This window comes from Centroberyx affinis, unplaced genomic scaffold, assembly GCF_046629955.1.
Source record: "Centroberyx affinis isolate AG114_WGS23_722 - 3 ecotype Tasmania unplaced genomic scaffold, CSIRO-AGI_Caff_v1 ptg007334l_1, whole genome shotgun sequence".
Classification (NCBI taxonomy): domain Eukaryota; kingdom Metazoa; phylum Chordata; class Actinopteri; order Beryciformes; family Berycidae; genus Centroberyx; species Centroberyx affinis.
This window is the reverse complement of record NW_027283701.1, coordinates 24,723-39,961: the sequence shown is the minus strand read 5'-3', so window position 1 is coordinate 39,961 and position 15,239 is coordinate 24,723. Positions and strand designations below refer to the sequence as shown.

Here is a 15,239-nt window from a genome sequence, read left to right as displayed (position 1 = left end):
TGCAGAATTTGCCCTTGCATTTTCACTTTCCCGTGACATTATCTGCTCAGCCTTTCCCGCACGGAGATCTGAGGTAGATGATTATCTATCTATCGTGCTTGACATGGCCTTACGTTTCGGAGGGACAGGTTTTTACAGCTACCACGTTCACTTTGCTAACCAGGCAGCTGGCCGGATACAGCAATTTAACCAGGGAACATACTGGGGTGCCCTCAACTTCGAACTTTACTGCCGCATCTTCGCAGCCCGCACATCCCTCTCCTGCGAGTTATGCGGAGCCCCTTCCCACCCTGCCACAGCATGCACGGTCAGTGCTCCACCACCTCGCTCACGTCCCTCTTCCTCGCGCAATGCCCCAGTTTTTAATCGTCTATCACCAGCCGCACCCCCACCTCCCATCATCCCTAGGCCCATGGACATACATCCTTCAGTCAATGTCCCCGTGCCGAAGGGACTCGACAAACGGGGAAGGCCAATACTCTACCAGGGAGGCAGGATGGTGTGCAACAACTTCAACCACCTGGGCTGCACTCTTTCCAACTGCCGCCTCCTGCACGTCTGCTCCTTCTGCGGCGGTGCTCATGCCAGGAGTACCTGCCCCCACAATCCAACCACACCTGCAGACTGACTAGCACAGCACCTTGGCACACCCATTAAGGTACATGTCCTTGCCACTGCTCTACAAAACCATCCAGATAGACAGTTTGTTCACTTTCTCATCGATGGCACACATGGTTTCCATCCAGGTATAGAAGTACTTCCCGACACTTCCCACGACTGTCACAACCTTCAGTCCGCTCTGGCGGAACCTCACAATGTTGACACCCTATTGGCTCGGGAAGTCAAGGAAGGATTTATGATAGGCCCATTTGACAATCCTCCTTTTCCAGTATTCCGCATCAGCCCAATAGGCGTCGCCACTTGAAAATACTCTGGAAAAAAAAGGCTGATAATAGACCTGTCTTGCCCACATGGCTCACACATTCCGAGCATCAACAGTGTCATTCCTAGTCCAGATTTCTCCATGCAATATGCAACCATTGACCACGCCATCACCCTCATCCATTTAGCAGGACGTGCATTCAAAGTCTTGCCAGTTCATCCAGACTTTTGCCGTTTTTTCGGTGTTTGCTGGAAAGGTGCATATTATTTTTCTGTGCACCTTACCTTCGGCTGCAGAAGCAGTCCTAAGATCTTCGACTCTCTTTCAGAAGCCCTGTTCTGGATCCTGACTAACAACCACAGACTCCCTTACATACTCCATCTTCTCGACGATTTTCTCGTCGTCACTCCACCAGCCTCACCTCCTCACCTCGGGCTCACTACTCTCACAAAAGCTTTCTCAGAACTTGGCGTCCCTCTTCCTGAAGCCCCAGAATAGGATTTTCATCCCATACCAATCCCACCATTTCAACTAGCTCCACAGCTGGGAAACCTCTCTAATGTTTCACAAGAAGCTATCCTTAACAGCCTCACCCCAAGCACTTTCTCAGCCTACCTAACTGGCTGGAATTGTTTCAAGGCATACCACGCCATCTACCAGCTGTCCTTACCCTCTCTGGACATCATGTCTATCTGCAATTTTATCACCCATGCTCATTCTGTCCAAAAAATCCGGTCCTCCACCATCCAGACCTACTTAGCAGGAATCAACTTCTTCAAACTAGTCACTGGCCTCCACTGTCCTTCTACCTCCCATTCCCATGTTACTATGTTAATCAAAGGCTTGCGTAAACAGGAACCTGCTCTCCCGGCTAGACGCTTGCCACTCACTTCTGACCTTCTCAGCCTCTGCATCTGTTCTCTACGTTCAGGCTACATATCCCCTATGGTTGACTTAACCCTAGAATCCATGTTCCTGCTGGCCTTTTTCGGCTTCCTGAGGTGCTCCGAATTTGCCCCAACTTCATTTTTTTTTCATCAACGTTAAATATTTTTTTGCCTTGTTAAACCGTTTTCACATTAAGCCTTTTAGAATGTCCCTCATGAGGCAAATTTAGGTCAGTCAGTCAGTCATCTGTCGCTTCGTCAGATGATGCGTTTTGTGAGATGGCCTCTTGAGGGCGCCTTTGACTGCAAGATGCAATGTTTCCCTAACAACTTCTGCTGCCCTACAAACTTTAATGGTAGGTAACATTATAATCTTGTGGTATTTAAGTAACGTTAGTGAAATTAGGTAATTTAACCTGTGGCAAGGCCTCAGTGCATAAAATTGAACAAGCGCCGTGGGTCTGTACTGTGTGCTTGTTTAATCATGTTTAGGCAATAAACCATATAGGCCTACAAAGCGAGACATCTCTGTCATTAAAGTTTACTGGGGGCCTGAGCTTCATCTGATGAATCATAATGCAGCTGGACAGAATGCAACAGAGTTCATAGAATTTAGAATGTCAGTGTCATAAAGGCAGCCATTGACCTGAACACAGACACAGACTCACAGTTGTCATCTCTGATCGGTGTTCACCTGCAAATTGAGACAGAAAACAAAGCATTCATTTGGAGAAACATCAGCAATATCTACTGTTTAGAAAGGAAAACATGGAGAGTGATTTCCATCTTGGTAAGCCACACACAGTATATATTTAATTTTATTATTTAACATAAAAAGATTACTAGAGGATTTTGCTGAAGAGGTAAACAAGAGACGTCCCAGGATAGACTTGACTAATAGAGTAATTGTTTGTGTTGAAGGAGTTACATTTGTGTCCAGTTCTTCCTAAGTTGTATTAACATTGTAAATTCAGTTAGATTGGCTGTTGAAACAAAACTATGATGAAAGGCATAAGATGAAGCTATGATGAAGCATGAGCATAGTATGCATACTATGCTAAAGCATAGACACCATGTTGAAATCATGTCTTGTGTTCAGTGGGTTCTGACTGAAGGGGATCCATATGTGGTGTACAAGGAATTCACAATGAATGCAATAGCCGTCTTTGACTACCCAGTGTATGTTCCGTCTGATGTGCGATTCCTATACTTACTTCTAAAATGTTTTATTTTCTTCATGGCACTGAATATTCCATATTGTGGACTTCATAGCAGCAGGGGACACTGAAATCGTGCCAGTGCCATGGGTGCGGGAGTGTCCTACTCCCTTTAAAGATCGGGTGTGATGTGACTGTGCTGCTAAGAGAACAGACCCTCCTGAGGATTCTTCAGGCAATACATTTGATGTCAGGATCCGAGCAACTAAAACTATGAGTCATATAAAATGAGCAGAAGATCAACATTTGCATTGCATTTGCATTTTAACTTCATTTATAGAACAAGTAGCAGCATATACAGCTAACAGCAGCCCAAGATATTCGCAGACTTTATCCAGTGGTGGGCTAAGATATCACTCTTAGTTAACATAGCCAATATTCATATAATTATGGGTATTAAAATATATCAGTTTCACCTTTGTCATGGTTTTTGAGTAAAAGCAAAACATCTAGAACCTCAAAGAAGCTCAACAACTCATCCTCCCCTCTGATACCTCTCCCCCTTTTAATTTAACCTGTTAACTGTCAGGACATAATGATAATTGATACAATGCCTTCTTACAGACATGTATGGTGAGACTCAGATGCTGCTCCTTAAAGCACTGGATACCTCAGACCTGCAAACTGAGCAAGAGGATGACTGTACTGAATATTTAAAACGAAAATGAGCATAACATTACCTGCTCCTAGTTAGAAAGATGAAATCCAAGGTGTCCATTGTAATGGCATGTCAACAAAATCATGTAACCATATTTTGTTCACATTATCAAATGGAGTAGACAAAGACTCGAGTCAAAGCAATTCCTACACTGTGCATTACGAAGCAGAAAGCTGTCCTAGTTCAACCATATTGTATGGAGAGATTTTGAAGGATTTCACTATTTTTTGCTTTTAGCAATGACAGCAAGGGGCATTTCTCCACCCTCTAACACAACAGCAGCATCTGTTCAGTTTATATTGTAACACAGTAGTGAGGTCATCACACCACAGCTTGACAGTGTGAGCCCAGAGCCATAAAGCATCCCAGAAACGGTCCGTCCTCCAACATCACTTATCAGCAAACAATTTACCAATCTGATGAGGTCGGTTGTCAACACACTTAGCTTATAATGTCTAATTGTAAGCGTTAGACGAAGGTCTGCAACATTTTTTTTTTTAATCGGACTTTATCTTCAGGGTTAAATGTTGGCTCTTTGTGAGACTTGATTCATATTGTATCTGTATTTTTGCAGCAACTCTACGTCACATCCTGACATCGATGGAGACTATTTAACAACAGCAGTAGCTTATTTTGCTGCAGTTGGAGAGGATCCAGTCATACATGTGCATGTCCTCAAGTCAGGGACAGGTTGGGGTTTCAAAACTCTACCAAGAAGCCCTCCCCACGACACTAAAATTGTCAGTCACATAATGTCTGTCACATAAACACAAGGCCTTATCTCTCTCTCTCTCTCTCTCTCTCTCTCTCTCTCTCCCTCTCTCTCTCTCTCTCTCTCTCTCTCTCTCACACACACACACACACATTAAGGATGGTGTTTATTCATATTGTATTTTGATTGTATTTTGGCAAATCTGTGTTTTTAAAATAAGACTGGGCTATGTGTTGCCCATGAGCTCTTCAAGTGTAACTTGTGAATATTGGGTTGAGAAATACATAAAAACTTCAATTTTTATGTCCAATTGTTAAAAAAAACAAAAAAAAAACTCTCCAATTGTAACTAAATGCAACCAAGATGTACCTTTTTCTGTTATTTAGAATACCATAATTTCTTGCTGTATGTTAACAATTAAATTATTCTTTTGATTCTTTTGGAAAGGGTTGCTTGCTGGGGAATTGTGGCTGACACCAAATATATGCCCTGAGCTCACCCTCCTGAAAATGCCCAGGTTGCTAGCTGACACTCCCTGTTGTATAATGGCCATTATGTAAAGTATTTATGTAAATTACTTTATTATTCGTTGTCTTTTCAGATCATTTACTTTGGTCTGGCTGTTTGGTCTGGCAGTCTGGATGTTATCACAATTGTGCTTTTATTCTCAACATGGGTCCGGGGACCACCAGGGGTCCTTGAGGGGGCTCCAGGGGGTCCCCAGTTAATTGATGAATTGTTAAACTTCAGCATTCAAATTCATTTACAAGAAGTAACACAATTATGTCGAAGAATGTAGAAGAATGGCTGTTTTGATCATAGTTTCTACAGATAATCACTAATACAGATAGTCATTGGATTCTGGACAAATCATATCTAACAATAAAAATAATCTCAGATTTGGGTCTGAGTGACAAAATCTCATCAAATGGGGGTCCGTGGCCCTAATGTGGACTAAATTAGGGTCCTTCATATGAAAAAGGTTGAGAATCACTGAGGTAGACAAAAGCTATAGCTCTAGAGGAGATGATGGGGCTCATCTTCTCATTAAAAATATGTAAATATAAATGTAAATGACATACAAATGAAATGCTTATATTTGTCTATGGAGGAGGACAGGTCCTACTCTGCTTTGCATCGCTGCGTGGATTTTACTAATGAAGATAAGGAAGATTTAAGATGAGGTGTGTGTGTGTGTGTGTGTGTGCATGTGTGTATTTGGTGGGGGGGTGGTTGGATATCTCTGAACTCGAGCCATGTCCAGGTGAGTGAATCTGTGAGTGACTGTTGGGGTGGGTGTGTCCAGGTTTGTTTTGCACACTGCTCTGTTTGGTCTTGACCATGAAGTCTATCAGAGCTCTGATGTGGAGGGAACCTGGTGTCCAAGGTCCTGTTGGGTCCTACAGAGTGGGCAGTCAAAACATCTGACAGCTCTGTCTTGGACTAAGGAGCGTCTCTTCTCCGTTCACTGAGCTCCCTCCCTTGGTGCCATCATCTCTGGTGAGTGTTGTCGTAGAAACCAGGCTTGGATGTTGGGGTTGAGCAAAGCACTAGCACTGCCAGGCTTAGGTATTCAATTCCCTGTGTAGCTCCATGGACAGAGCAAGGATCTAGCATTGCCAGTGTTGGGAGCCAACCATACTAAATATGTATGTTACAATAAATGTGGGAAAATGGTAAATGTAAATATTTCATAATCTGGTAAATGAGTACAGTTGTTGGTTAGTATGAGTGGAAAACAATAGTCCTGTCACTATGTTTTGTTATGGTACAATGTGCCACATGGCCAAATTACCTCTGTAACCTCTGTGAGATCTGTGAGGTGCGGGAGATTAATTCATGTAACTCTACAACGTCGGAAGATTGGCAAATCAGTGCAGCCAGACCTCATATTACATTTGGAGTAATGAGTGCATTTTTTTTTTTTGGCCAATTTTGCTAGGCAGTTAAAATATCGCTGTGTTGATAACCTATGCATTCAATATAGATGTACTTTGGCCGGGAAACTGATCTTATAATTTAGTCCAACAGTAGACACACTAGCCTACACAACTCATTTCCATCCATGTGTAAAACGATGTGGGTGTGCCTCTCAATTAGGTCTGTGATTTCAAAGAATCTAGCAGAACATAAACCCATAAGAGCAATAACCTGTTTATACTTTTTGGTTGATATCCCACTCTGATTAAATTTATCAAAAGACCCTCAGGTGCAGAACTGTAGCATTGGACATTGGTAATCGTTGTATACACACATTGTTCTGTAACGTGTTTTGCATGAAATCCTCCACTAAATGGTTTTGTTAGAGGAAAGGGTGGACAGGAATAATTTAAATTAATATTTACTTTAAAAAAAAAAATGGGGATTTTAATTTCCACCTGCCACAATCTGATAACTTGCCTCTGAAAGACAAACAACTCAGTACAGTTTATCTTTCATTTCTACAGGCAGGCTGCTGTACATTTTTAAAAAAATCTAGTTTACTCTCTATTTGCCCATTTTATTCTATATAAATTGATATGTGAAAGTTTTTATTATTTAGCCTGCTGACATTTATTTATTATTGTTCTACTGCTTGTGGAGCCTTTTGTGAAACTGTTTGGAAGTGAGAATAACGAGAGGCATCGGTGTGCTAATGAGTAAATGTAGTAAATTACAGGGATTCCTTCCTATAGTATTTCTTAACAGATTGAAGATGACAACCTCCTCATAACTATTGTTCATATAGTGAATTTTGCAATGACCTTTTATATGGTTTTGATTGTGTTTTTGTTGTATGCTGTTTGTCTTCAACGTTTTTGTGCATTGTGATGCTGCTGATCAACAGTTTTGGCCAGGTATCTCTGGAGATTTTTAATGTCAGTGAGACTACCCCAATAACAGTAATAAAAATAATAAAAAGTTAAATAAAAAATGTGCATGCAAGTACATGTATGTGATCTAGAAGGGAGTGGGTAGGTATGGGTGTGTGATTAAAAAAATATATATGTATATGTTATGGTTTATATGGAAAAACAGTCAGTGTACAGATTTACCGGTTAATCTGTACATTTCCCATACCAGTCAATCTGTACATTTAGAAATAGCTCACCAAAAATTTCCACATATCTTGGGTTATCTGCACGTGAAAACCACTTACATTTACCAGTTTGTTGGCAGATTTCCCTCCGCGCTTGTTGTTCCGCCATTTCTCACAGCCTCACTCCAGTGTAAACAAGACACGCATTTTACCCCCCGATCACGTGGCATTCGATTGGTTTAGCCGTCAGTTCATACAACCCAGTGTTAAAATATCAAAGGGGCAATCATAGTTTTTAAAATCCAATGAAATAGTTTGATTGCACTGTTGGTTTTGCATTGTTTATGCAATAATATTAAATATCGGTTAATTACTTATCTGGTTACTCTATTTTGAAGCCTACCTGAAGAAAACATGGTGAGGAACATCCACATTCTCCTCCTCGTCCATCTCCTCCTCCTCCCTGCTCCTCTGTGTGCAGCGATGACAAGATTGAGAACTCCAAAGTTCATCGACAGCAGCTTGTCCTGGAGGGATGCCCAGGCCCACTGCAGAGAGCACTACACCGACTTGGTCACCGTCAGAAACATGGAGGAGTTGCCAGAGGTCACCGGCTGGATCGGTTTGTACCGAGAGGATTCAGCCTCTACATGGAAATGGTCCAGAGGAGAGGAGATGGCCAACTTCACTACCTGGGGTTATGGTGAGCATGGTTATGAAGAAGAAGTTCTCAAGTACATCTTTGTATCGTTCAATTTTAGATTAGATAATCTAGGACTACTGTATTCTATAATACATGATAATTTACTACGTAGTCCAGATAATAAGAGTACGTTTGAGGTTTGACATTATAGCCTGGAATGTCAAACATGATTCTATGATCGTGGAACGTTTTACATTTGTAAAGGAGTTGAAAAAAGTAAATGTTTGTCACACACACACACACCAAAAAAAAAAAAAATTCTTGCAAAGTATCCCCAAAATGTAGTATATTTAATACTTGCCAAGATCATGCTATAATCATTCCAGATATTTATTTGAAAACAGAAATGTTAAGTCATTGTCAACTGTGTTCTAGGTATCATAGAACAGAATACAACTTTATTGTCCACACAAGGTGGAAAATTGTCATCTGACAAGTAATACAAATCTGACAAAAATAAATATTGACGAAGACAGCAATTTTCTCAATCTTCTCTCACTGGCTACCTCAGCCTCTTTGAGGAAGGCCTGTTCCCCTTTTCCTTTCCTCTTTCTGGCTGCCGTGGATGTAGGAGTGGCAGAGAAGCCAGTGGGGCTGACAGACATTGACGCTTGTTCATCATGACAGGCATGCACATGCACGCGTGTAAATTAGGAGGTTCAAAATGAAAAGTTGACCATCATCATGGACATTGGATCAGAATGCATGGAAATAAAGCCAAGAGACTTCAATCCTCTGAACAAAGGTTTAATTTCTCCAAAATCAAAGAAATCCATTTATGATCATAAAAGGGAGAAAAAACACACATGGGCTTTGAATCTGAAAGAAAATAAATACAAGATTAAAACTTAACACAATAGGTCAAATTAGTCTCACATGTCCAGCTTAAAGAAATAAGGATAAATAAAGTTCTCAGTTAAACTAACATGGACATAGGATAAGAACTAAAGAGTAAGATAAACTCCTCTTACCAGAACTGCCGCCCCATGCAAAGGTAAGAGAGTGAGTGGGAGGGAGTGCAGTCTTCAAATAAGGAGTGATCAGGTGAAGTCAATCAGGTAAATGAGGGGTGACAAAGGGTGAAACAAGAGCCAATTAGTGATGAGGAAAGGAGAGGAAAGGAAGTGAGGTAGGTGAGGAAAGAAAGTGGAAAAATGAAAGAAAATAGGGATCTTTACTACCACGTGCCTAAGCCTCGTTTGGAGCATAATTTGCATGTGACTAAATCCCTTGGGCCACATAGCTATATGACACTCAGCTCAGCTGATTTAGAAAAGTGTGTGTATGCGTGGTGTACAGCTTGCATTGAGGTATTCACACTCTCATGGCACCTTTCTTTATAAATACCAATTTCTATGTGGAAAGTAGCTATGCATGATTTTTCTGCGTATGCATAATTTATACATGTGTACTATTCAAATTATTTCTACTTTTATTTGAGCACTATTTTGTCAGAGTATTATAACTTTTACCAGAGTACTACTGTACAGTGGTGGAAGTACTGAGATCTTTTACTTCAGTAAAAGTAGCAATACAACAATGTAAAGATACTCCATTACAAGTAAAAGTCCTGCATTCAAAATCTTACTTAAGTAAAAGTACATAAGTATTGGCAGTAAAATGTACTTAGAGTATCAAAGTAAACGTACTCATTATGCAAACTGTCCCCATTTAGAGAGTTATATTTTTCATAAATTATTGGAATATTAACCCTCTATGGTACGCATTATGTCAGTTGGGAAAAAAAAGAATAGAATAGACCAAATAAACATAATCTAAAGAAATTTTCAAGAAATAATTTTTTGGGGGTACTTTTTGGGGTGTGTTGCCTTGAGGCAACACTGTACCATAATGGTAAGTAATAAAAAAAGAGAGTTAGTGTTTCAAACTTGAACAAAATTTATTTAAAAACACATGGAAAATACTCAATAGCCTCAACAGGTTAAAATGCATGCCACTTAAAATGTTAAAATGTTAAAAATAACTCTTTTCATAAGATTACATGTCTGAATGTTGCCTGCAGGCAACATTGTAGCATTGTGGAACAACCTATTGGAATGAATGCGTCGAAGAGTCTAAGGCTCACTCTTTATGGAAATTCATGAAGCAGTTCTTCTCAGCAGTGAAGCATAGGTAAGTGACACACTTTGAACACTGCACTTTCACTATACCCTTACAGCCAGGGTATTTGCACCGGCTCTTTTTCTCCACCCACACAGGCCAATGGTCAGTGTTGTCCTGACGCACAGGTGTTGATGGCACTGATGAGGCAGGACCTCTGCGCTTCTTCTCAGCCAGGTCTCCCTCAACATTCTGTGATGGTCTCCCCCTCTTCTTCAAGACTTTCCTCTCGTTGCAAAGGCAACTTGCAACTTCAGCTTTGAATTTCAGCAAGCTGTATACATCTTTCTTCGGGACACCACACCACCAGTGAAATCCATCAGTAGTAATCAGTAACAGCCTGAACTTTACTTTACTACAACTTTAACATCAAATTTATCTAGGTTACTGATTTATTGACATACATGTACATGTAAGCAGCATTTTAAAGTTGTCAACGTGAAGCTAATCTTAACAATTTAGCTATACTTTTGGGTAGTCTAATCTATAACAATGCTATTTTATAGTTATTTTATAAAGATGATCAAATGTTTTAAATATAAAATATTGATCTGAAAAGTAACTATAGCTGAGTAAAAAGTACAATATTTCCCTCTAAAATGTAGTGGAGTATAAGTACAAAGTAGCATAAAATACAAGTACCTCAAAATTGTACTTAAGTACAGTACTTGAGTGAACGTACTTAGTTACTTTCCACCACTGCTACTGTATTCACTTAATTCTAATTTAATTGATAAAGGATTTGTCTCCCTCTCCCCCTTCATGTAGACGAACCAGACGATGGCGAGAACTGTGTTTTGAATGACATCTCACAGATAGGATGGGAGAGCGATGACTGCAGTGCTCACCATTCCTTCTTGTGTTACGATGAGAGGCTGGTTCTGGTCCAGGAGATGAAGACGTGGGAGGAGGCCTTGCAGCACTGTAGGGCCCTGCAGGCTGTGGACCCCAGTCAATCTCCTACCACCTACCTCAACCACCGGTACGACCTGGCCACCCTGAAGGCTGCAGATGACGTCGTCTTCGCCAGAGAAATGGCACGGAAGGCTACCACTAATGAGGTCAGGGTGTGTTGCTGCAGTGTGTGTGTGTGTGTGTGTGTAAAGTTGTGTAATTGTAGTGTGTATTTCAACCTCAAATGTATGACTCTTGTGGTTAAAGGTCCCATATTCTACACTTTCCAGTGTTTTATTTTATGTCTTGAGGTCCATTAAAAACCGTTTGTGTGGTGTCATGTACCAAAAACACTCCCAGCATCTCTCTGAGCCTTGCCAAGAACAGGCTGTTTCTATTGCTGTGTCTTTAAGGCTCATTAATATTAACGACCCCTCTGTTCTGACTGGCTAACCGTTTCAAGAGTGAAACATGAGACACCACAGACCCGGCAGCTACAGGTAGGGAAAACAGGACCTCAGGACATAAGCCATAAGACCTCAAGACAGGCTCAAAGAGATGCTGGAAAATGAACGTGTAAAAATGGATTGAGAGTGGTTTTGGTACATGACACCACACAAACAGCTTTGAATGGACCCCAAGACATAAAATATAACACTGGGAAGTATAAAATATGGGACCTTTAATACCGGAGAGGCTTTTGATCTGTGCAGAAAGGGAAGTTAGAGAAAGCATTTCACCCCGATGCAGACGTAGCATTCTTGCTAGCTAGTCTAGCTATATTACTTGTGTTACAATCCTGTTCAGCTGGAAATTCTACTAAATGACATGCCAATGGGTGAAGTAGCTGGTATGGTTACCTGACACGCCTGCAAAGGCCATCAATCAAATGAAGGGTGGGGGCTGCTGCTCTGAGATCCAGATGTAAAGATTGTAGCCTTGTAAACATTAAAACTTTCTGAATGTCTTTGAAGGTAATACATTTATTCAACATAGTCATTGGGGTCTAACAACGTACTTTAAGTTTGTAGGAGTGAAATTATGAACGTAAACAAATCCATGTTGTTTACATGGAAAACTCAGTTGTTCATCTTTAATCCAATTAGAAAAATACATTTAACGATTATGAAGTAGATATAAGCATGAAGTAGGTAGTAAGTGTGACACATGAAGCCTTTATGAAAAACAGCACTCTTCCTGTCTACCTCTCATCACAGTCAAAGTTTGGTTGTGAAAATGTAGTTATGTACTTTGTGCACCCCTAAAAATAGTTTATTTTCAATAGATGGTTTTATAAACTAGTCTACAGTTAATTGCGTAAGATCAGGATTTGACTTTTAACTAAATAGCGGTGGTCAACATAAGCAGACAAGACAACCCTTAAAAACCTACAGTTGGCACCAACAAAATGAATACTTGCAGGGTTTTTTCTAGAAAGTAATATGATCATTAAATAAATTATATACAGGAGAAATCGTTACAACAGTCAAAAGGACAAATAAATGGACTTTATAGATGCTGGCACCCAAACAAGGCCTACTTCACTGAAAAATAATATAGTGATGCATCACAGAGGATGCAGGCAAGAAGTATACAATGTGTAGCGTCTTGAAACAATTTATTTCTTGTTGTTCTCATATGACACATATCCCATGCACCAAGGCAAATGAGTGGCATAGTGGCCAGCACTACTGTACATGGCACAGCAGCCTTGACTAAGAAGCAAATACAATAGAATAAGATAGCATGTCCCACCTCAAATAGTCAGGCATCTAAGACTCATGAAACGTATAGCTGTTTTCAGCGCATGCATTATATGTGTGTGTGTGTGTGTGAATAAGCAATGTTACACTGTATGCAGAAAAAGCTGAATGAATGGAAGTGAATGAGTAGCAACAGAGGTGTGACCGAGTCAACTTTACTCAAGTCTCAAGTCTAAATTTAGAACACCAAGTCAAGTCAGAACAAATCAAGAGTCCAGTATCAATTTAATATCTTACAGAAAACAAAATCTCTAGGACTTTTCAATGCAATATGGTTTTAATAGGACAAAAACTTGGTAAGAGCATCATGAGTTTGATTTCTAGAATCAGTTTCAACTTCAATGCATTCAATCATTCCATACAAATTCAGAAAACAGAATTTAAATTCAGTCATCTGCTGGAACAAATCTCATCACTTTCAATCTAATTAATTTACACAAACACAAGATCTTTTGTCAAGACATTAGAAACTTTTTCAAATCATCAAAGTACAAGTCAAAGTCAAGTCCTAGGTCAGCAGAACCCAAGTCAAGTCAAGTCTCAAGTCTTCTGTTTGAGCATCAAGTCAAGTCTTCAAGCAATTAAAATTGGGACTTGAGTCTCACTCGAGTCCAAGTCATGTGACTCGAGTCCCCACCTCTGAGTAGCAGTGATTGCATGTTACACAGTGGCCCTCTTTACACCTTGCATTAACATGCATTTTGGGTGATTGGATTGCAATTGGATGGTGCTTGACCACATGAAAGTACAGGTGTAAATGCACCCAAGACGCATTGAGGACGGATTGTGATCCGATCGGCCAAACCACCTCCGGGGGTGGTCAGGGACGCATTGTGACCACATTGAACACACGCGTAAATGCAATTGCGTTTTCAATCCACATACAACAACTACGTGGGCGGAAATACGTAATCGCGCCGACTTTCGTCTTCGCCATTCCAGTTGTTGAAGACAGCTTCTTCCCCCGCCTCCAAAAGCAAGCAGGCAAATTTATGGTTTCTGCGCCCGGTGTTCACGGTGTTCACGGTGTTCACGGCAGACCGTTCTCTCCGCAGAGCCACAGCATTTCATGGTAAATGCAGTAGCAGCACGGTGTTCACGGAGAGCGAAGAATCTCCTTCGATTCTCATTCGATTACACTTACTTCCCTGGTAACCAACTAACATAGCAACCATTAACCAATCATAGCCTCTGAACTGATCGTGGCGTTTGCGGAGGCCTCCGCAAAGTTTCATTTTTTGAGAGGAGCGCGGAGCTCGGTGCGGACCCTCCGCAGACCCCCTGCGGAGCCTAGTCCATACAATAAAAGCGCGGCTTCACGCATGGGTATCATCTTTTTTTTTTTTTGGACCCACGCAAACGAGAGGAGGATGTGACGTTCGGTTGTTTGAGCTGGACAGAGTGATCAGATCTCAATCGGATCTCAATGTGGACACTGGAGACATGTTAATACCAGGTGTAAATGTAATCAGGTTAAATCATATCTAGATACAATCTGGATATGAGACGCATGTTAATGGAAGGTGTAAAGAGGGCCAGTGTGTCTGTCTAGCTCCCCTAAGTGCTTGTGTCGTTTCCTCCAGGTGTGGACAGGACTGCGTTTCCTGGCTGGCCAGTGGCTCTGGGTGGGCGGAGAGATTGCGCAGACACAAAAATGGTCTCTTTGTTCAGCCCAGCAGCAGTACTGCGGTTCCCTGCTTAAGAAGAAGAGATTCGGATCCTGGAAGATGAGGGACTGCACAGAGAGAAGGAACTTCCTCTGCTACAAAAAGCCATAAACTCACAGCTTTTTAGATTTCAAATTACATTTCCTCCTCCTTCTCTATCATCCATGAGTCATCTGTCACTCATCTAGGACCACAGGACCTCTGACCCTTGACCTCCTTACTACTGATTTCTTGTAATATTTATAATTAGAAACTGAATCTTATTCTAGTGTTGTACTTATCTTAAGTCACTCTCGATAACATCATCAAGCAAATTACAAAAATGTAAATGAATTGATATTGAAAGGCTGGTACTACCTGCCAATCAGGATTCAGTGTTGTCACCACACCTAGTCAGTGTCTGTGTTGGTTCGGTAGGGGTATAACACTGTAATTTATTAAATTACCAAGTAAAAAATACATCAGGCTGTTGTATAGTGACTCAATTGCAGCCACTTTCACTATTTTACCAGTGAATTACATTTTTAGAATAGAATAGGATAGAATTGGCTGGTTTCCTGCCAAAGAGGAGTAGACTAGAGTAGACTAACTTACATGATTAAAACACAACCGATAGACAGCACAAAGTGCCATACACATAATATACATTACAATGTACAGAACATTCATATGCATCCAAGGCACTAGAGGGCAACAGAAATCAAATCTGTTGTCA

General features: G+C 40.8%; 1 protein-coding gene across 1 annotated transcript; it reads left to right on the top strand.

Moving 5' to 3' along the window:
• The first annotated feature begins 5,728 nt into the window (after positions 1 to 5,728).
• LOC139639475 (putative C-type lectin domain family 20 member A) lies at positions 5,729 to 14,908 on the top strand. The gene is made up of 4 exons (XM_071513576.1): positions 5,729 to 5,857; positions 7,775 to 8,079; positions 10,969 to 11,261; positions 14,441 to 14,908. Exons 2-4 carry the CDS (start codon positions 7,791 to 7,793, stop codon positions 14,633 to 14,635), a joined length of 777 nt encoding a protein of 258 aa, XP_071369677.1. The 5' UTR covers positions 5,729 to 5,857; positions 7,775 to 7,790; the 3' UTR covers positions 14,636 to 14,908.
• Positions 14,909 to 15,239: the final 331 nt, after the last annotated feature.

Coding starts and splice junctions, on each gene's coding strand:
- LOC139639475 (XM_071513576.1), top strand. CDS start 7,791: ATGGTGAGGAACATCCACATTCTCCTCCTCGTCCATCTCCTCCTCCTC. Junction 8,080..10,968: donor CTTCACTACCTGGGGTTATG/GTGAGCATGGTT, acceptor CCCTTCATGTAG/ACGAACCAGACGATGGCGAG. Junction 11,262..14,440: donor GGAAGGCTACCACTAATGAG/GTCAGGGTGTGT, acceptor CGTTTCCTCCAG/GTGTGGACAGGACTGCGTTT.